The sequence below is a fragment of the Haliotis rufescens genome, unplaced genomic scaffold (genome assembly GCF_023055435.1).
Source record: "Haliotis rufescens isolate VD_foot unplaced genomic scaffold, xgHalRufe1.0.p SCAF_18, whole genome shotgun sequence".
NCBI lineage: Eukaryota > Metazoa > Mollusca > Gastropoda > Lepetellida > Haliotidae > Haliotis > Haliotis rufescens.
The window spans coordinates 300,296-323,304 of NW_025963868.1; the positions used below are offsets into that span (position 1 = coordinate 300,296).

A 23,009-nucleotide genomic window follows, 5' to 3' on the forward strand; every position below is an offset into this window, starting at 1 on the left:
AGTGATTGGTAGATCGCACAACTCACCGTTATTAACAACAACCACGGTCAGATTACCATTATTGATGCCTTGAAACGAACTTTAGTTGACAGAGAATGGATACATATACCATAATTGCCATACTTTGACTCATTAAAAGTCATATTTGTTGTAGTTTGACGATTCTATGTCAACATGTAGTTCTCGCAATCACGTGCGCGGGAGCCTTGACTGCTCAAATTGTTCTATGTGAAAAACTGATAATCGACAATTGCGATCAGCTGCACCGAAGTGCTAGGCTTAGGGTTATTATTAATTTAAATACATTTAGTAAATGCTGCAACTAAAATAACATGATATTGGAATATATTATTCCTGATAAAAAAATTGTTTCAGATACCGTTTTTCCCGATCAAAAATCTTTAAAGTTATTTAAATATCATTGGGTAAGTTTTAACCGAATCACCGGTAGATTCCAAGAAAACGTGTTTACACCTGATTGCTGTTTCCGGCTTAGTTTATGAGAAAATACACAAGGTAATCTTAATCCCTGGATGTAAAACAATGCCTAGCAGAACAAAAAATACAATTTAGACGGTTACTCAACATGTCTGGTGATTTTTTATCTCAAATTTCAAATTTGTACTGTCCAAGTTTTTTATCACCCGTTCGTTAACCAGAATTCGCTGAAGGGGTACGGTGTAATTTTTTCCCTCGCATCCCTCATCAAGCCTCATCGTCTCATGTTTGTTACTTTCAGCAAATGGAGAAGTGCTTCCCCTGGTTCAACATCAACACTTGCAAGCTGTGGGAACACAACAAGAGTTTGCCAGAGTGAGTCGACTGGTGTAGGGCTGCTTCACCTCAACACCCGTGAAGATCCGGGGTAGTATAGGTCTTCAGCAACCCATGCTTGCTACAAAAGGCGACTACGCTTGTCTAAAGGAGCGACTGACGGGATCGGGTGGTCAGGCTCGCTGACTTGGTTGATGCAGGTCATCGTATCCCAATTGCTTGAATTGATGCTCATGCTATCAACCTCTGGATTGTCTGTTCCAGACTCAGTTATTTACAGACCGCCGTCATATAGGTCGAATATTGCTGTGTGCGGCGTTAAACAAACTGTAGTGGTCAAAATTTAACCTGTTTCATTTAATTATATTCATTTTTCGTTTCTTTTAATATGCAATTTGTAATATTCCCATTTCGTTTAAAGTCCTAAAATTTGTATCAACTGGTCTTATAAGCTACCCTTCCAAATATATAACAAGGGGAGTGAAATGCTCTGGAGTCAGGTTATCAAGCCATGTGGTCTGAGAAGGCACATGTCCAAATCAGCAGGTCAAAATTTATGGACTAAAACAATGGTAAGCCAGTTTCACAATTTCACACCAAGCCTAAAAAAATTACTGTAAATGCAATGTTACGTTACATATATAATACTAAACTTTAAGTAATTCTCTGGTGTGTAGAACTGATATCTGTTTCACCATGTGTGTGTTAGTTCATCTGAAGAAGCTCACCTTACCATACTTGCCGGTCATGTTCAAATGTGAGCCTAGTTCTCTTTTTGTTAATTATCGTTTAAAACGTATAGACATTTAATTGGTTGTTTTTGGTGAATGAGTGAGTATGGTTTTACGCCGCTTTTAGCAATATTCCAGCAATATCACGGCGGGCGACACCAGAAATGGGCTTCACACATTGTACCCTTGTCGGGAATCGAACCCGGGTGTTCGGCGTGACGAGCGAACGCTTTAACCACTAGGCTACCTGACCGCCCTGTTTTTGTTAAGCACTGAGACAGCTTCTCATCTGTTTCAGTCAATCTGTATTGTGCTAAAGAGCAAAAAGAAAATAGAAAAAACAAACAATTCATCTCAACATAGCCTGAACATTAGTGATATTTATGATAGCTTGAATTGGGAAATTTTTGCCGACATACATTGATTGCAGACATGGGGACAAGGAAAAAATCCAATCATGGAATTATGTGAAAACCTTTTCTCAATGCTTCAGTCTTGATACGAATTGGAAGTAAATAAAACTGATTGAAAATATAGACATCGTAACCATTATTGTTTCGTTGAAGCAGGACTAGCTTTCAGCTCAGAGGACTAATGAAACAAGGTTACCCCAGTTCTCTTAAAAACAACTTTTCAATTTCTACGGCTGCATGACCATATCTCATTTCTGTTTGACAGCGGGATGTTGCCGGATGCGGTGCTGCCACCTAGCGGTGATCACACGTACGCCCAGTGGCTGGAGAGGGAGGACCCGCCATTGTCACCCCAACCGTCGCCATTCAAACGAATACAGTGCAGTCCCATCAAGAAGATGGTGCCCATGTGTAAGTGTGCACGGCATCATTCTCGTACAGATAATAGACCCGTGAAGATCCGGGGTAGAATAGGTCTACAGCAACCCATGCTTGCTGTAAAAGGGGACTATGCTTGTCGTAAAAGGCGACTAACGGGATCGGGTGGTCAGGCTCGCTGACTTGGTTGATACATGTCATCGATCCCAATTGTGTGGATCGATGCCCATGATATCAATCACTGGATTGTCTGGTCCAGACTCGATTATTTACAGACCACCGTCATATATAGATGGAATATTGCTGAGTGCGGCGTTAAACAACAAACCAAGCAAGCAATGATAGCTGCAAGCCCGGCACTGATGTTGTTCTATTGATCTTCACTGATTTATGAACCTTTCAGCTGATCAATATGAACATATTATTCCACTTTCAAATGTAGAGGGATTATTTGTTATTACTGTGACCTCTGACAGGCCACTAAGCTAATACTGGAACTGTTCATTGAGGTCATGTAGAAAATATGCAAATGATACAGATTCGATTATTTACAGACAGCGTCATACAGCTGAAATTTTGCTGCGTGCGGCATTAAACAAACAAACAAACGAAACGTAGAAAATAAAAATTGGATTCGGTTGGGCAAAGTTTTGTGTTATGGACCTGTTTGTTAGGTTCGCTATATAAGTATGAAAGGACTTTAGAAATGACGTTGATCAGTGACGTAGCCCATCAGTCACCCGTTGACAAGACACAAAATAGCATACATTTATGCCAATAGGATTCGCCCTGGGGTCCAGCCTTGCCTCTGGAAACTTAGATCCTGGATCATAACATGGAAACGGTTCAGATCTTTATGCTACATTTGTATCAAGAGAAGTACATGTTCATGCTGTCAGATTTGCCAGCCACCCCTTTTAAATGATGACAGTCAAAATTACTAAAATATTTGCGATATTATAATATATATATTTTCAAAGCAAAGGTATATTTTGTCATGATTGCGTTAATATCCAGGTGAGCGATACAGGCCCTGTGGGCCTCTTGTTTACAGACCGCCATCATACAGCTGGAATTTTGCTGAGTGGCGTTAAACAAACGTTATTTCAACACGATGGCAAACGGGTGTGCGTTGGTGTGCTTGAATTAATTCATATATTTTGTAACTCTACGATGAATAAGCTTTTAGAAAATACTACATGTTAGTTTCTGAAAAATATGTACATAGGAGAAAATCGCTGTCAAAAACAGAAAATTTTGCTCAATTTTTGCACATTTTTCTCCCAATTTGATCGTTTATTATTTTTCTTATGACATTTTTTTCATGTCATACGATAACTAGTATGATGATCAATGAATGACTCTTCATAATTTTGTTTTATTATTTTCACATAAATGTAGAGACATTTTTGTGCAACACGCAGAAATCCACGGTCCACTGACAGACCGTCACGCTTACGAGTGACCTCCTCTCAGGTGGTCAACTTGTACGTTACGTCCTCTACTGTAAACAACAAACAAACAAAACAAGCCAGTGCTGCGCAGCTGCTGACACAAAACAATATGCACTTTCACAGCAGGAATGAATTGTGCATGTTTCAGCCTCCATTGATGGCGACAGTGAGACGAGTTCCGTCATGGCCATGTCCGACTACGGAGGGGATGATCTCAGACAGTGTCTGCTCTGTTCGTCTTTTGGAGACGATTTCCCAAATGTAAGTTGGCAGGGGTTCAGTCTCGGGAAATAACATGCTGTGATTGTCAGCGATACTTTAAGTTGTAGGGCATTGTTTGTTGTTTTTCACTGTAATACTAAATGTTGTCATTATGACTGTTACATGCGGTCCAGACTGGTCAATACGTTTGATAATCTTCATAGTTAAAGGGATGTATCTAGTGAGTGAGTGAGTATGGTTTTATGCCGCTTTTAGCAATATTCCAGCAATATCACGGCGGGGGACACCAGAAATGGGCTTCACACATTGTACCCATGTCGGGAATCAAACCCGGGTCTTCGGCGCAACGAGCAAACGCTTTAACCACTAGGCTACCCCACCGCCCTGGATGTATCTAGTAGGGCTGGGATGGGTAACTCGGGTACCCGGGTCGGGTGGGTCCCGAGTAGGACCCGGGTACCAACAGGACTACCTGGACCCGTGGTTAGTCATGTGATATTTTGTTTGATGACAAAAACTCACTATAGCTCAGTATTCCACAAGTCGCTAATGTTCGCATTTTGTTCTGATGATGCACACATTCCTTTTGACTTGTATATGTCTGAGTAAAGATAAAGCTTCAGTCAACTTCAGTGTACTGATCGTTTGATACACGTATCAAAATAGTTTTTGCCAGGGCTGCAATAAAACATTTCCCAATCAGACATTTTGTACCTATCTCTTGACACCAACAGCGGGTACCCAGGTAGGGCCGGGTCATAGGGGATCGGGTACCCGGGTAGGGCCGGGTCATAGGGGATCGGGTACCCGGGTAGGGCCGGGTCATAGGGGATCGGGTACCCGGGTAGGGCCGGGTCATAGGGGATCGGGTACCTGGGTAGGGCTGGGTCATAGGGGATCGGGTACCTGGGTAGGGCTGGGTCATAGGGGATCGGGTACCCGGGTAGGGCTGGGTCATAGGGGATCGGGTACCCGGGTAGGGCCGGATCATAGGGGATCGGGTACCTGGGTAGAGCCGGGTCATAGGGGATCGGGTACCCAGGTAGGGCCGGGTCATAGGGGATTGGGTACCCGGGTAGGGCCGGGTCATAGGGGGTAGGGCCGGGTCATAGGGGATCGGGTACCCGGTGGTAAACGTCTCAGACCTGCATCACTTAGGGCTTTCCTCCCACATTAAGCTGACACGCTGTGATATAACTGGAATACTGTTAAAAGCTGTGATAAAACCAATCACTTGATACTTAAGTAAATTGTCACAGCTATTAATAAAATATATGTAGTCTGCTCCACCTTGACCTTTGACCTATGACCTGCAGGATGCGGGCCGTCTGCTGTATGTTGGTCAAGACGACTGGGTGCATGTCAACTGTGCACTGTGGTCGGCGGAGGTGTTCGAGGAGGCAGACGGCATGCTGCAGAATGTCCACATCGCCGTCGGCCGGGGACGCCAGATGGTAGGTACACATGAACAATACCACTAGTCACGACTTCTCCACCATGACAGAGGCAAGAAGGGACCGCCTCCGTGGTCTAGTGGTAGAGTGTCCGCCCGGAGAGCGGAAGGTCCGGGGTTCGATCCCTGGCCGCGTCATACCAAAAGACGTTAAAAGATGGTACTTGTTGTTACCCTGTCTGGCGCTCGGCATTAAAGGGGTAAAACAAGAACTGGTCGGCTTGGAGTCAGTATACTGTGTCTGAGTGGGGTATTCATGTTAAACTGCGGCATGGTATCTCAGTGAGCTAGCACTATAAATCGGCATCAGTCCGGACTAGTACAAGCAGCCACACACACACACATACACGTACATGCACGACGCTATATAAGTGCAATAATCTTGGACGCGACGTTAAACCCAATTTCACCTCAAAGGCAAGAAACCATTGTCTGCAAGCCTGTAAGAAGGAAGTGAGTTTACATCACCTGGGAGACAGGGAGTTTCTTTTGGTCTAAAACTGGCCAAAACTCCTCAAAGCTATCATTGATTTTCAATATTTGTTTTCCTCAATGTGCATTTGTGGAAACATATATATATTTCTTATTGATAATGTTTAATTTTTTTTACAATAAACATGGCTAAAAATGTATTATCTAATGTTAACTTCCCAAGAGTTGCCTCCCTTAGGTGTGTCAGAATCCTATGATTGTGGATTTGAATTGTAGATTCACCTTTATTATGATCCTGGGTTTCGATGAAAATAATGAACATATCTGGGACATGAATCAAGGTAACCATGGTAACTGGTATCCCGTTTCTGTCGTCAGCGTTGCGACTACTGCAGCAGGTCAGGTGCCACGGTGGGGTGCTGTAACCGAGGCTGCTCCGCCAACTACCACTTCAAGTGCGCCAAGGCCGACCACTGTCTGTTCCAGGAGGACAAGAAGGTGTACTGCAAATACCACACCACGCAGGTCGACGGACAGGTGAGCTGGCTTATAGATTAACATGACATACTATCTGGAAGTACGCGGGAGGGAGGTCGTAATTAATATTACATTGAAAAATATTCAGTAATTTCCGATTTCTTTCAAATAACTATTGAGCATGTCATGCTGGACAATGGTATAAGGATCTATACTGAAACGTCCCTCTTTTTACAGTATTAAAGAAGTTGTTATCCATAAAATTGTGTCTACCTTGTCATCCGTCAACTTCTAAGTAATGCCTATCCAACAATTCATATCTATGTTCCCTGAACATTTTGTTTCAGCTGGTGGAGGAAGATGGGTTCCGGGTGTTGAGGCGGGTGTGTATCGAAACACAGGGTCGCTACCAGAAGAAGACCTGGAACAAAGGGGTGCACCCCTCCACTCTCAACATCCTCATCGGTAAGACAAACAGTTACCCACACAAAACCTTTGCCTGGACCAAGTTCAGTTATTATACAGTTATTATTTAGGTATATAGTTGTACCAAGGTTCTGTCCGTCCATCCATCTGTCTGTCCGAAAACTTTGTCCACGCGATTTCTCTGAAACTATTCAGTGGATTCATCTCAAACTTATTACATATAATCTGTGTCATATGGAGGGGTGCAGTCAAAAGAAACAAATTGTTTTTATTAATTTTCCATGTTTTTATTAACCCTATCCGTTATTTAATTTGACACTACTGACACACTAGTCGGTTTATTAACCCTATCCGTTATTTAATTTGACACTACTGACACACTAGTCGGGTCGGGGGTATTAGTGAGCCACACTCACTTTTGCCCTTGTTTACATTCTGTCATGATTCGGATATTGAAGACTGTCTTGAAGGAACAACCATCTGTACTTCTAGCCTATTAGTTTGACTGTTACGCTCAGCCTTAGAAATTCGATTTCATAACAACTAGTCCAGATACCTAGTGTAAACTTATTTTACTACTCCTCGTCCCTTGTAGCTCGTCCTGCTTGAATGAGACCTAAGTGTTTTCTATGTTTACATTTTATGTCAGTTTTATTCAGTTCCAATTTGTTCCAACTTAAGTGTTGAGAATTCTAGCTCTCGAATGCTACTATTCCATCTGGATCATTGGAATTTTACTTGTCCTCTGCACAATTTGGTTGTCTTGGTCTAGCGGTCTAGCATGAATTTTGAAGCCTGTAGACTGAGGGAAAATGAAGTAATGGCATCACTGGTGCTGCATGTTTCAGGTTCGTGTACCATCGAGAGCCTGGGCTACCTGGGGCCACTGTCGGACGTCAAGGGATGTCTCCTGCCCATAGACTTCATGTAAGTCTTGGATTTATCCGTTTGGCCTGTGGTAGTTGTGTTAGTTGTGTTTGTTTTGTTCAGGCTCGCTGACTTGGTTAATGCATGTCATTGTATCCCAATTGCGTTGATCGATGCGCATGATGTCAATCACTGGATTGTCTGGTCCATACTCCATTATTTACAGACTGCCCTTATATAGCTGGAATATTGCTGTGTGCGGCGTTAAACAACAAATAAACAAACAGTAAGCATAAGGTGTGATCGTTCTGTTCCAGATGTACGCGGGTGTATTGGAGTACCCAGGATGCACGGCGGCGGTGTGTGTACACGTGTCGGATCGTGGAGATGAGACCCAACCCGACCAGCCCGGAGGTGAAGATCAGTGACATGAGGATCGTCCATGATGAAACCCATCCCGATTTTGTGCCCTTGGATCGTCTGACTCCAGACGCCCTGGCTCTGCTCCACATGCTCAGTCCTACCTCCAACACCAACGTCACAATTATGGCTGAGACAGCCGTCGCCAAGGTAACGGCCAGGGACCCGAACTCTGTCGTACACCAGTCCAGTAGCTACAGGCCATCACAGGACAGGAGCACTTCCGTCTCCCTCAAAGAATCCCCTGCCTCTCACACCAGTCTTCAGAAAGAACAAGTGTCGGAACCACAGCCGAAGTTTGATCTCAACTTGCTCTCACCCAATACATTAAAATACCTCAGTAAAGCTGATGTGGACAGGTATATGGCGAGTCAGCCAAAACAGCCGGCACAGAAACCAGCCGATGATGAATTTGGAAACCTTTGTAAGATCGTTGACAGATTAAATGAGGCTGCTGGGAAGTCGGTGAAGAGGGCAGACAGTGCCGACCGGACATTTAGAGCTGCATCGCCTCCTACGATGGTCAGAACCAAGCGGTCATCATCTTGTGATATTCAGCCATACACACGAGATGGCCCCAAATCGTGTCAACCGTTCTCCTCGTCTCCTGCACCGAGGCCAGCTTCTGTAGCTTCCATGCCAATAAGGGTCAAGGTCAAATCCAGTTCTAGTTTAGGACCCAATGAGCCAATCAGAATATCTGTTGCTCCCCATAGGGCTCTGACTCCTCCGATAGTAGATCTCACTCAGGAGACATCGGATGTGATTGTCCTTGAGGATGATGAAAACAAAGTCGTGTCAGCTTCAGACGTTACTGATGGAGCTGCACCGAATGACCTTGAAACTGAACCGAATGACCTTGAAACTGAACCGAATGACCCCCTACTTCTGTCCCCAGAGCAAGAGATCGCACAGCAGGTTCTGGACAGCGTTCCGCCGGAGATTCTGGAGAGCAGTGATGGGCAGACGGTCGTCATCATGACGGACAACCCAGACATTTCTGAGGAGGAGGCACTGCTCTTGGCTCAGGCCGCACTCAGCGAGGAGGTGGGTGATGTCCAGGACGATGACATTCTTGGAGGAGAGGAACAGAAGGAGGGTCAGGATGAAGGAGAGATGGAAGTAGACGATCAGAGGGAGGAAGAACCAATCAGGAGGCAGGAGGATGCTGGTTGTGAACAGGTGAATGAGGCTGTAGCCACATCTCACAGTTGTGAGTCTGAAAGAGAAGAACCAGAAAGTAAATCCTCGGAGACTATGGACGTCTCAGAAGACAATACGAATGCAACGGTTGAGAAAGAAACGAAGGAGAGTGAAACTGAGGGGAGAGTGACAAAGCCCACATCTGATGTACTTCCTGAGACACCAGCCCAAGATGGGTTACCTTCTACAGGAGCTACTTCTAGTTCCGATACACCTGATGTGTCCCAAATTCCATCATTGGCAGATGTAGCCAGTCAAAATATTACCAAGAATCCAATGGAGAATCAGACGGAGATTCCTACACCAAATCCTACTGAAACTCCTCCCGCCAGCCCTGTCAAGGATCTTACTAAGAATGTAACTTCAAGTTCAGACAAGGAAGATCCTGATTGTTCCACCAGGAAACTGGAATCGAGTCCGGTTAAGTCTCCCATGAGTCCTTCTGATAATCTTGCCGAGAGTCCTGCAAAGATTTCTACCATGAGTTCTGAGAATCTTGAGCCAAATACTTCTGAGAATCTTGAGGTAAGACCTTCTGGGAACCTTGAGGCTAGTCCATCAAAGAATCTTGAGACAATTCCTTCAAAGAATCTTGAGGCAAGTCCTCCAAAGAAACTTGGGGAAAGTCCTGCAAAGAATCTTGAGGCAAGTCCTGCAAAGAATCTTGAGACAAGTCCTTCAAAGAATCTTGAGGCAAGTCCTTCAAAGAATCTTGGGGCAAGTCCTGCAAAGGTCCCTGCTGCGAGTCCTTCCAGAAAGCCTGCAGGGAGACCTGCAGTGAGTCCACCAACTCCAGGACACAAGAGGGAAGCAACAGGGGTCATAGATCGGAAGATAGTTGAGCACCACGAAGAACGTGTCCCCATCTACAAACAGGGAATGCTGATTGGCTGGAAAATCAACCTGGATGATGTGATGGAGGACAAGAAGGATGTGAAGGATGAAATCAAGGAGGAGATGGTTGACGTGGAGGATGTTCAGGAAGATCCTTATCCAAGGATGTCACTGCGTCCAGAACCAACGCATCTTGCCGACAGAGATGAAGAGACATCTTCGGGCATGAGGTTACCAGTGACGGTGACCCCACCCGAACATGTCAAACGCATTGCTGTGGACCATACTAGAGTTGCCAAACGTGTCGTTGCTCTTGGTGAAGATGACATAGGATCACAGCGACCAGGGACGAATGATGCGAGAGTTCAGGATTGTGTAGGCGAGCTGACAGAATCGCAGTTTCTGGCGTCAGAAGTGGGCATTGAGAAGATGGACATCAGTGTGGAGGATGTGAAGATAGAGCAGGATTGGGATGCCGTGTCTGAAGAGCAGAAGGATGAAGCGGAGGACAGTTCCGAGGAGCTTACTGTAAAGTTGGAGATGACTAAAATGACCCAAAATGAGTCTGAGATTCCAGATGATGCATATGAGGAGGAGAAGACCGATGTCCCCAATAGGACGTCCATGAAGAAGGGCTGTGCTCCCCTGAAGACCTACCCCTTGCGACGCACGAGTCAGAGACTTGGCGATGGTGGGGAGACGGGGAAACAAGCAGCGGATGCTGAAACTGTGTCGGAGGAACTGCCACTTCATGACAAGATTGCCCGCAAAATTAAAGCCGAGAGTCTGGCAAAGAGCAGTCCGGGTGTGAAAGGACCGTTCAAGTGTCTTACATGTAAGAGGCTGTACCGAACCAAGGAGAGCTTCAACACCCATGTCCAGAACTGTGACTTCGAGCTGAGCACGAGTGAAGACGAGGAGGATGAGAACCGTCTGCGAGAGGAAGAGGAACCAAAGACCAGGTATCCCGTTCGGTCCAGGTACAAGTCTGTAGATAGCCAGGACTGTATCGTCAAGCTGACCGACATCAGTAAAGCAACAGAATTCTCCAAGTACAACAAGACTGACAAAGACAGTGCACCTCCTGTGAAGAGAAAACCGGGAAGGCCACCCAAACATAAACCTGTTCCTGTAAAGGAGAAGTTACCCGCGGTTGTGGATTTGTGTGAAAGTGGAGAAGAATCTAAGCAGGATGAACCTGTCCGTCGTGGCAGATCATCCAAACGTCTGTTAAGTCCGCCCGATGTCTCCGAATCAAAGAAACCTGTCTCCCCGGAGAGTCAAGAACCACCACAGAAACGAGGTCGAGGACGGCGTTCCAGGCGAAGCGATCCAGTCTCGCCCAACAAGAAAGGTGAATCAGAGAACGAGATGGACACCCAATTATCCCCATCTGCATCTGAAACCAGAAAAGCAAACGCTGAACTTTCTCCAACTCACGTGACCCCGAAACGGGGCCGAGGCAGACCCAAGAAGCAAAGCACACCCTCGGAGAATACGGAGGAGGGTGGATTGAAGACTCCCCCTAAGATTGGACTGCAAAAGGACGAGAGTTTGAGTCCTGAGTTCCGATTGTGTGAGGTCACTGGTATGTTGAAGAACAGGAAGGGTGATCTCATGGAGATACCGATACCCTCGCCATGCAAAACAGATCAGTCGGTTACGCAAACGAATGTTGAAATTGGTAGTAAACCTTCTGATCAGAAGTTGATTGAATCTGTGAAATTGTCAGAATCTGACCCAAAATGTTCAGAAACAACTCAATCGGTCTCTTGTGATGAATTACCTCGGGTCCAGAAAACTGTATTTAACAATTTAAATGCTGATAAGCTGCTGAAAGTGTCACCACAGGATGTGATATCTGAACTTGACATTGAAGATCCTATGGACAGTGCCTGTGTTAGGGATGAGGAGCGGAACGTGTCTGCTGTGTGCCCTAAAGGAATGACGTCTGCCGTGTCCCCTAAGGGAATGACGTCTGCTGTGTCCCCTAAAGGAATGACGTCTGCTGTGTCTCCTAAGGGAATGACGTCTGCTGTGTCCCCTAAAGGAATGACGTCTGCTGTGTCTCCTAAGGGAATGACGTCTGCTGCGTGCCCTAAGGGAACGGCGTCTGCTGCAGCAGTGTCCACTGTGGTGAAGCGAGATGTGTCCAAGGTCATGGAGATCCTGGAGGGTAAAATTCAACCAAAACCAAAACCTGTAGAGAGTGCTGAGGACAGGGTTCACTCTCAGGTAGTAGAGCATGCATTGCACAAGCACAAGGTAGACGCTCAGCAGTGTGCGAAGAAAGCAGACGTCCAGAATGTAAGGAAAGCAGACATGCCGAATGCAAAGAGTCTAGAACAGGCGTCTCGAAGTATTCCCCACGAAGATTTCGAGGTTGACATAAGACGCAGGAGGAGCAGGGATGAAAATTCTTCAGAACAGTGTTCACACTTCATGGACAAGGAAAAGAGTACAAAGCAGGTTCAGTATTACATGGTGTATCCCCCAAAGGCTAAGAACATTCCTGAACTGGACAACATGTCGGGGCAAACTGACCCAGAGGCGAGATCCGACTCGGGGTCGCTCCCAGGAGACAAGAGATGCGAGACTCCCCAGGATACGGGGAAAACAAGAGCGCTGAGTACCAAGCCTAAGAATCATGTTAAACAAAGTAAGTCTATTGCCCCAGCAGTCCCACATGTCTCCAAGTGTATGCCTTCAACAATCACAAATCTTTTGAATGCAGTCGGAAAATCTGTGCCTCATCCAAATATCCCACAACCCCTCACCATTCCTTCGCCAGGGGGAGACAACTCTAGCATCATTGGACGCACGGCAGCTCAACAGAGGAATATTTTTGAAACGTTCCAGCCTCAGCCGAGTGTAAATATCCTTGGGAGTCCCCCTCTGGCTGGAGTCCACACGTCAAATGTGCTGGAGAATGCCGTGGCGCAGCTGAACCAGCCCCGAATGTTGTCGGCCACAATACAGACAACTTCGCAAGCCATCCATACTCATATGCCGCAGCCTCTCACCATCAACACCAGCCCCCAGCAGTCCATCACCACCTTCTCACTCGACCAGTGCCCCAACATCATGTCCAACATTCCAGGACTTCTCCACAGGCCGACACTACCAAGCATCCTCAGTCCCATAAACCAACCTCACTACCAGGCCAACCTCCTTGGAACCAGCCCCACGACACTGCTGCAGTCCAACCAAACCCTGGGTCTTCTCACCCAGCAGCAGAGTCCTTCGAGTGTTCTAGTTCCTCAGAGCCAGCAGGTCCTGCCTCCGAATCTTGTGTCGCAGCTGGGGAACCTCCTCCCGAGCCAGTTGACACCTCAGCAGGCCAGCGTGGTGTCCCGGCTCAACCTCCAGCAGCAGCAGCAGGGCGGGATGGAGTACATGGGCAGCTTCCTGCTGGACCCCAAGACTCCCCCGCAGCCGTACGTGTCTGTGTCTCAGGCGTCGCCGGTGCTGACCCCCTCCCTCACTCCACACCAGACACAGCAGATCATGAACCTGGTGTCGGGGTCTGTGTTGAACAAGGGGACCATTGTGAACCAAAGCGTGGTGCCATCTCCGGGGATGCTTCACCAGCCCTTCGCTGGCCCCTCCCACGTCTCGCCGCCACCCAACCCCGTCATCAGCGTGGTCCACTCCAGGGCCGACACCATCCTCCATAGCAACCTCATCAGACATCTGCCCGACGGATGCAAGACGGTTGTGTGTAGTCACTCGGAAGCTTTGTCCATGTTGAAAAAGATCCTTCCTTCAACCAAGCAGGCAGGCGACGTATCTGCCGCCACGACCCCATCGGGACCGACCAAGGTCACAGTGAGTTCACCGAACCTCAGGAACATCCTGAACGACAGTCCACTCAAAGGTGGCCCTGTCTGCTCAGCAACCCTCCAAGAATCCACTGTTCGACCGCATCACATCGTCCACAAGCCCGGCACGGGGATCCACAAGCCTGGCTCTGCTGTCAACAGCCGGCTGACGGTTCTCAAGAAAATCCTGAAACCAACTATCCTCCATAGAAAGAAGGCAGCGAGTAACATCACCCTGACCGCAGTCAAACATCACCTTGCGCTCAGTCCGGAGAAAAATGGTATCATTCAAGGGCAGATCTCAAAAAACATTTGCAACTCTCTCGAAGACCATATGCATAGGCAGCATGAGACGTCCCCCGTGAAGACCTCGACGCCTTCCTCCCACATAGACGCAGGGCACACCTACACGAAGGTTTCGACTCAAGTCAAACATTTGTCTAAGTCGGGATCTGAACTTGTCACAAACCTCTCATCCAAGATAACAAAGAACCGACTTGGGGCCAAGGTCAAGAAATCGGCCATCAAGGCCGGGAAGGTCACGAAGATCTACAAGAAGAACATGGCGGGAGTCCGAGGAGGGGTCAAGCCTGTTGGAGTCAGGCAGAGGAAGAGTCAGCATCGCCCCAGAAACATCCATGAAAAATACAAACGTAAGTGTTCAGACCTTTTTAGTTACTTTAGTGAAAAATACAAACGTAAGTGTTCAAACTTTTGTAGTTCATTCAGTGAAAAAAATAATTCAAATATAAATTGTAGTTCATTCATTTAAAAAAACAACAAAGAACTGATCTGTGCACAGATTTGTGAATGGTTGTATGAAAAATGGGGGCCATGGGTGGCCCAGTCGTCAAGGCGCCGTGATTTGCTGTGCAGAGTTGCGTCCCTTAGGCACACCAGAAACTTATGATTGTGGGTTCAAAACCTGGTTGGCCCCGATTATGTTTCTAGGTTTGTCAGCACCATACCCGTGCTCGTGGGTTTCACCGAAGTGGTAAACGTCTGAGACCTGCATCACTTCGGGCTTTCCTCCCACATTAAACTGACACACCGCGATATAACTGGAATACTGTTAAAAGCAGCGTTAAACCCAACTCACTCACTCAATCCACGAAAAATGTAAACATAAGTGTATACCCGTAACCTTTTGAGTTAATTATTTCAGAATATTTGTATATCCTACATAGTGTACCTGAAATAGTTCAAAATGTTGTTGAACCAAAATTACCATGTTCAGAAATGGTGAAAGAACTGAATGAGACTGTCATGTCAAATGTATGTAGAATCCTTATCCTCTCCATGCTGTGATGTTTTCAGCAGCGAGTGCCGTTAGCCATCCCATGATTCACCACCAGAAGGAAGTGATGTCACTACCGCAGCCCGAGATGGAGGAGGAAGTGCGTGAAACTCCCATGATGCCGTTCTTTGACATCACCAATCATCGGCGGAGATCGGAAGCCAAGCCCAAGGACGAGCCTCGACTGATGTTTGAGATCACGAGCGACGACGGCTTCCAGTGTTCCGGCGAAACGATGGACGGTGAGCATTAGGGTTTTTACATTGCCAAGCCAAAACAACATCCAGTTTATATAAATATGTGGAAAGTTCCCCTTGAAGACAAAACTGCCCTTGCAGTTTCGGAATGACTTTACGGCAGCCATTTTGGTTTGCTTCTGCCTTTCAATCAGTTTATTTGTTGTTTAACGCTGCACTCAGCAATATTCCAGCTACAATAAACATCACTGACATCATAAGCATAGATCCACGCAGTTTAGATACGATGACATGCATCAACCAGGTCAGCAACCTGACCATCCGATCCCGTTAGTCGCCTCTTACGACAAGCATAGTCGCGACATGTTGCTGGGATGACGTCACATGGCATTGTTTTGCCAGTGCGTCTTGCAACGAAATTTCACAAATTAGGTCATCGGGTATTGTGACGTGATTGTAAACTTTGTGGTGCGGGGCACAAGGCAATCGTAGCAACGACAGTCGTAAGTCTATATTAAAGTATGGGAATTACGATAAGTGAGTGAGTTAAAATTTAACGTCACATCGGCATTATTTCAGCCATATAGCGATGAGGAATTACAATAACGTTGGTGCTACTATAGCTTTGTGGAATTGACTCCTTAGTCCTAAAGGTTGGTTGGTTTGTTTGTTTGTTGTTTAACGCCGCACTCAGCAATATTCAAGCTACCGGTATATGATGGCAGTCTGTAAATAATCGAGTCTGGACCAGAAAATCCAATGATTAATATCATGAGTATCGATCCAAGCAATAGGGATCGATGACATGCATCAACCAAGTCAGCGAGCCTGACCACCCGATCCCGTTAGTCGCCTTTTACGACAAGCATAGTCGCCTTTTACGGCAAGCATGGGTTGCTGAAGACCTGTTCTACCCCGGATCTTCACGGGGGGAGACAAGCATCCCTAAAGGTGGGCCATTGTGTGGGGTTAAATTACTGTGTGTCAACTTTTGTGGTGTTTGAAGTATTTTTCTGTTTATTATATGTCACTCAATAAGGCTGTTAAAAAGAAAGAATTGGTTCTCAGGCAATGGCTTTTGAAAATATCATGCGGGCAGGCGGCTTTTTGGTTGTGTTAAAACTAGTAAGAATCCATGGCTGTGTATAAGGCAAGTTTTTCGTAACTAGTATTAGAGGGCTTACGTGGGGGTTGGGGGGTGAGGGGTCATCTAAAACACAGGGTTGAAGAGTTTTTTATGTTTTTTTCCCCCAACACAAAGACATAACCGTGAGCACGTCTCACCGGATATACCATGTCAACAAATCGGTGCTGAAGTACGCAAATTAATCATGAAATTACACTTTATTGGTTGTAAAAAGAGTTCATAATATATAAGTTTGTATTCTATTTTATTAATTTTATTCAAAATTTCATTTAATATTATTTCAATTCATTTCGGCAAAATCATGAGTGAATTGATTGGAAGATAACACAACTCACCGATATTTACAGCAACCACGGTCAGATTACCGTTATTGACGCCTTGAAACAAACTTTTGTGGATAGATAATGGATATATATATCATAAATGCCATACATTGTTGACTCGCTGAAAGTCATATTTGTTGTAGACTATTATATGTCAACAAAAGGTTTTTGCAATCACGGGCGCTGGAGCATCGACGGTGATTGGTCAAAGTGTTACATACAAACAAATATCCGGGAATAGCGATAAGCTGTACCAAAGTGCTACGCTTATGGTTATTAATTTATTTCACATATAGTAAAGCTGCAACTAAAATAACATGATATTGGAATAAATCATTCCTGATTGAATAATACTTTCAGATACAATTCTTTCGCTCATGTATAAAAGTTCACCGGTAGATTCCGAGAAACGTGTCTACAGCTGATTGCTACTTCCGGCTTTGTTTTCGAGAAAATACACGCGGTAATCTTAATCTATACATACATAACAGTGCCAATCAGAACAGGATGTACAATTTAATCGGCAAATCATCATGTCTTGTGATGTTTTATCTCAAAATTCAAATTTGTATTGACCAAGTTTATTATAATCTGTTCGTTTCCCTGAATTTGCTAAAGGGAAACGATGTAATTTTTTTCTGCGAAAGACAAACATGTTTTCTTTTGCAAATGTAGGGATTTTTTATGCGCTGATGATGTGCTTCATTCCGATTCACTTTAAAGACCGGGTATATAAATTAGCATCAATTTCCCGCTTATTTTACGAGACAAATACACAAGTAAATCTTATACTCTGCGTATGAAACATTGTCCCGCATACAGTACACAAATACCATTGAATTTGTAAATCATGTCTAGTGATGTTTTATTGCAAATTTCATGTTTTCATTGACCAAATTTGCAAACAGCTAAACAAGCACACAAACTCCTATTGCCGTGATGACAATAACGCATGAGATGCGCATGAAAAGGGAAGTAACTGCGCGCTATATTGGGTTGCGTTGTTTTTAAGTATTGTAGCATTTCACTGTTTTAGTCATGTGTTCAAGATGCGGAATATTTAAAGACTTTTTTTGTTTCAAAAATGGAAATGAGAACGAAATGTTCTGGGGACTTTGTGATGATGCGGCGGTACCTGAGAACCAAGATTTTTTTTTTTTCAGCCTAACTATGATTAATATTAATGTATCTGATAACCGTGAAGTAAAATAACAGATTGTACAGCGTAGCTTGTTTATTCCTCAGATGCGTGGCGGCAGGTGACGGAGCGAGTTCAGGATGCTCGGGCCGCTGCCAGGCTGAAGGCCTTGTCGTACGCCGGCATGAACAGCGCCAGCATGTTTGGCGTCAACAACAGCACCGTTGTGTACCTGGTGGAACAGCTGTTCGGGGCACAGCACTGCCACAAGTACAGCTTCCACTTCTTCCAGCACGAGGTCGAGCAGCAGGAGGAGGTGAGGCTAGGGCGGGGTGGAAACACGGGGGCGGGGCAGGGTAAGGAGACTTGGGCTGGGCAGGGTGGGGAAACCAGAGAGGGATGGGGAGACTAGGGCAGGGCGGGGTGGGGAAACCAAGGCGGGGCTGGGCAGGGTGGAGAGACCGGGGCGGGACGGGATGGGAAGAAAGGGCGAGGTGGGGTGACCAAGGCAGGGCAGGGTGGAGAGACTGGGGCTGGGCAGGTAGGGGAGACCAGGGTGGGACGACATGGGAAGACGAGGGTGATGGCAGGGTTAGTGTAGGGAGTCTTGGGTGGGGTGGGAGGACAGGGGCGGGATGGGGAGACAGAGGCAGGGGGACCAGGGTTCACATCACAGAGTTACGTTCCCAAGTTGTGGCAGCATCCACTGATCTAGAGTTTGAACATAGCCTTAATTCTATTAATTGACCCTAAAGAATTTTTTACCAATGAGTTCTTGATCTTGAAAGTTGATAAATTATGGCCATGTCCTGGGGCTGTCAGTAGTGATGGGATGAAGGGATCAGTAGGACAAACTGACGTCTTGTACAGTGACAGGATTGTTGCTGGTGGTGCTGTCAAACTAACCCATCACTGTTTCTCCCCAGGAACCTGCGGAGAACCCCAGTGGCTGTGTACGGGGCGAGCCGTTCATGTCCCGCAAGCCGTACGACATGTTCAGTTTCCTCATGTCCCGCTATCGCAGCAAGCCCATGTCGGACGCAGGGCAGCAGAACGTTGAGATGATCCACAAGTCGGCCAGGTAGGTGTTCACTACAACACAACAAGTATAACACTGTCTGCGAGTCATCGCTCACATGCTGTAAGGCAAGACCTGTTTACAGCGTTAGAAACTAACAGTTTTCGTCCACTAGTCCTTATAATGATAACATATAGCAAAACCCTTAAAATGGCAATTTTCTACTAGTCATTATGATACCTTTACCATTGGGCAGTTTGGCAAGGACTATCGGACTAGTGCCAATTTCTAACCCTGGTTTATAAATAATTTGTAACCACTAAAGTTACCATTATTCCTCAGTCACATGACTGTAATATTCCTTGCTATGGGACCCGTGAAGGTCTGGGTTAGAATAGGTCGTCAGCAATCCATGCTTGTCGTAAGAAGCGACTGATGAGATTGGGTGGTCAGGCTCGCTGTCTTGGTTGATGCATGTCATTGTATCCAAATTGCGTGGATCGATGCTCATGATGTCATTCACTGGATTATCTGGTCCAGGCTTGATTATTTACAGACCGCCATCATATAGCTGGAATATTGCTGAGTGCGGCGTTAAACAACAAACAAGGTCTATTGCCATGGGTGATAGTTTTTCTGACTTTGCTGATGAGGAAGTGACGGTATACCATGGTGTACACATTGTGACTCCAGTGGGGATTCCGGGTCAGAATAGGTCCCTGACAACTTAAGCTAGTCCTGATAAAGAAGCGATATTATGACTTCACCGATTCAGTGTTGTTTTGTGGCAGCAGACTGTTGTAAATTTGTTTGTAGTAATTTTCAGTGGCAGCCAATGATTGAAATGCTAGTAACTTGGTTTGGGTGGCCAGATTTTGTCAGGAAGTGATTGGAGTTACCTCCCTTGATTGTTTACAAACTTGACAGGCTTGATCATTTGAGAAGTTTGGGGATGGGACAGTTTCTAGGTTGAGTGACTTGGTTGATTGTGTGTCATCATGGTATCGTGAAGGCGTTTCACGTAACATCACTCACTGGTTTGTGTGGTCCAGAGTTAGTTACATACAGGCGACTTTCAGATAGTTGGAATATTGTAGAGGATGGCATTAAGGAACAAACATAGTGATCAATATTAACAGACCTGCATCCTAACCGCCATGTTGTTGTTTCCAGACGAGCCACCAGCATGGACCTGCCGATGGCGATGAGGTTCCGCAAGCTGCAGGAGCACGCCAAGGAGGCTGTGGGAGTCTACAGGTGAGATGGGCGATGTACACCTGTGGTTTGTGTGAGGTGATTTCATCAGAGAGGTGTGTCAGTGACGGTTTAGGAGGCCGTGGGGGTCTACAGGTGAGATGGGCCATGTACACCTGTGGTTTGTGTGAGGTGATTTCATCAGAGAGGTGTGTCAGTGACGGTTTAGGAGGCCGTGGGGGTCTACAGGTGAGATGGGCCATGTACACCTGTGGTTTGTGTCAGGTGATTTCATCAGAGAGGTGTGTCAGTGACGGTTTAGGAGGCCGTGGGGGTCTACAGGTGAGATGGGCCATGTACACCTGTGGTTTGTGTGAGGTGATTTCATCAGAGAGGTGTGTCAGTGACGGTTTAGGAGGCCGTGGGAGTCTACAGGTGAGATGGGCCATGTACACCTGTGGTTTGTGTCAGGTGATTTCATCAGAGAGGTGTGTCAGTGACGGTTTAGGAGGCCGTGGGAGTCTACAGGTGAGATGGGCCATGTACACCTGTGGTTTGTGTCAGGTGATTTCATCAGAGAGGTGTGTCAGTGACGGTTTAGGAGGCCGTGGGAGTCTACAGGTGAGATGGGCCATGTACACCTGTGGTTTGTGTCAGGTGATTTCATCAGAGAGGTGTGTCAGTGACGGTTTAGGAGGCCGTGGGAGTCTACAGGTGAGATGGGCCATGTACACCTGTGGTTTGTGTGAGGTGATTTCATCAGAGAGGTGTGTCAGTGACGGTTTAGGAGGCCGTGGGGGTCTACAGGTGAGATGGGCCATGTACACCTGTGGTTTGTGTCACGTGATTCATCAGAGAGGTGTGTCAGTGACGGTTTAGGAGGCCGTGGGAGTCTACAGGTGAGATGGGCCATGTACACCTGTGGTTTGTGTGAGGTGATTTCATCAGAGAGGTGTGTCAGTGACGGTTTAGGAGGCCGTGGGGGTCTACAGGTGAGATGGGCCATGTACACCTGTGGTTTGTGTGAGGTGATTTCATCAGAGAGGTGTGTCAGTATACTGTGTCTGAGTGGGGTATTCATGTTAAACTGCGGCATGGTATCTCAGTGGGCTAGCACTGTAAATCAGCATCAGTACGGACTAGAACAAGCAGCCACACAAACACACACACACACACACACACACACACACACACACACACACACACACACACACACACACACATGCACGTCGCTATATAAGTGCAATAATCTTGGACGCGACGTTAAACCCAATTTCACCTCACCTCACCTCACCTTTTATTTCTTTAAGCAATTGGGCGGGTCAGCTTCATGATCTGTTATGTATGCCCATACCAGTTGTTTTGTTGTCATGGTGATGACCTTATCATGTCTTATCTAGGTCTCACATTCATGGCCGAGGGCTGTTCTGCAAGCGCAACATTGACAGTGGGGAGATGGTGATCGAGTATGCAGGGGAGGTAATCCGTTCTTCCCTCACCGACAAGCGAGAGAAATACTACGAGAGCAAGGTGAGAGGACGCTGGAAAATGTTATCAACTCCATATATTATTTACATATTGACGATTGGCCATTAACATTGCTTTGAAGAGTGTTTTCAAGCCTGTCAAAGTTACAACATGAATATTTTTAGATCAGTAAGAGGACACAAATATTGAATAATTTCAAACTTGTAAATGTCCACCCAGAGGTTGATGGGGTGGATCTGGCCACATCATAAGAAAAGACGTTAAGTATGGTATGTGTTGGTATCCTGCTTGTTGCTCGGCAACAAGGGTATAAAACAAGGAGAAGGCACGGAATCAGTATTCTGTTAGAAGGTATTCATGTTAAAACTGCGACATTGTATCTCAGTGGGCTAGCACTATATGACGGGCATTAGTCCTGACTTGTACATGTGCGCATGCACTCGTACTCGACTGCTAGATATGTGCAGTAATCATTCACGCGATTTTAATCCCCAGTTTGAATAAAAACTTGTAAATAGTCAGTAAATCCTGAATGTAATGAGCAGATGACAGAAACAGAAAGCTCAAAGTGCGACGGATGCTGACCTTGACACTGACCTTGACCTTGACCCTTTGTTTCAGGGTATCGGGTGCTATATGTTCCGTATCGATGACTTCGAGGTGGTAGACGCCACCATGCATGGCAGTGCGGCCAGGTTTATCAACCATTCCTGCGAGGTGAGTAGACTGGTCTGGTTGTTTCCTAACAATCCTTGTTTCTGTGGGCAATGATTGGGCAGATTCGGCAGCTTGGTTCAATGGAATCCTCATACCCAGTGGCGCAAGACGCTGCTGGAATGCGAACCTCAGATTTGTCTCATCCTGACACGATTATTTAAAGGAAGCTTTCATTGTACTGGAATATTGCTGAATTTGGCGTTAAACGACTCAAGAACCGTGTCCAAAGTTGAGGTCAGGATCATCCTAATGTCATTTGTCTCGAGCAAACTCACTGGAATCTTCAACTTATATTTGTACGTTCTCGGCCTGTTTCAGCCCAACTGCTACTCCAGGGTCATCAACGTGGACGGCAAGAAGCATATTGTCATCTTTGCCATGAGGCCGTAAGTATCCTCCAAAATCAGATAATCGATGCTTTGACTGATACCGATCACTGGATTGTCTGGTCCAGACTCGATTATTTACAGACCGCCGTCATATAGCTGTAATATTGCTGAGTGCGGCATAAAACAACAAACCAACCAACCAGAAGTCAGTTGACAGCGCTGTGTATCTTGCATATTTGAGATGCCCAGATTCAGT

The 23,009-nt window shown here is 46.0% G+C and overlaps 1 protein-coding gene across 3 annotated transcripts in view; it reads left to right on the plus strand.

Annotated features, from left to right (window-relative positions):
• LOC124148370 overlaps positions 1–23,009 on the plus strand; it is a 59,166-nt gene that overhangs the window by 29,006 nt on the left and 7,151 nt on the right. For 2 of the 3 annotated variants that reach the window (XM_046519431.2, XM_048398081.1), the window contains 15 exons: positions 740–813; positions 2,184–2,329; positions 3,899–4,011; positions 5,289–5,426; positions 6,236–6,394; positions 6,682–6,799; positions 7,609–7,687; positions 7,945–14,558; positions 15,223–15,444; positions 18,115–18,323; positions 18,934–19,088; positions 20,199–20,282; positions 21,620–21,749; positions 22,329–22,424; positions 22,743–22,810. In XM_046519431.2, the coding sequence (XP_046375387.2) occupies positions 740–813; positions 2,184–2,329; positions 3,899–4,011; positions 5,289–5,426; positions 6,236–6,394; positions 6,682–6,799; positions 7,609–7,687; positions 7,945–14,558; positions 15,223–15,444; positions 18,115–18,323; positions 18,934–19,088; positions 20,199–20,282; positions 21,620–21,749; positions 22,329–22,424; positions 22,743–22,810 (8,405 nt within the window). The remainder of the gene's footprint in view (positions 1–739; positions 814–2,183; positions 2,330–3,898; positions 4,012–5,288; positions 5,427–6,235; positions 6,395–6,681; positions 6,800–7,608; positions 7,688–7,944; positions 14,559–15,222; positions 15,445–18,114; positions 18,324–18,933; positions 19,089–20,198; positions 20,283–21,619; positions 21,750–22,328; positions 22,425–22,742; positions 22,811–23,009) is intronic. The other variant, XM_048398082.1, reaches the window with a different exon arrangement.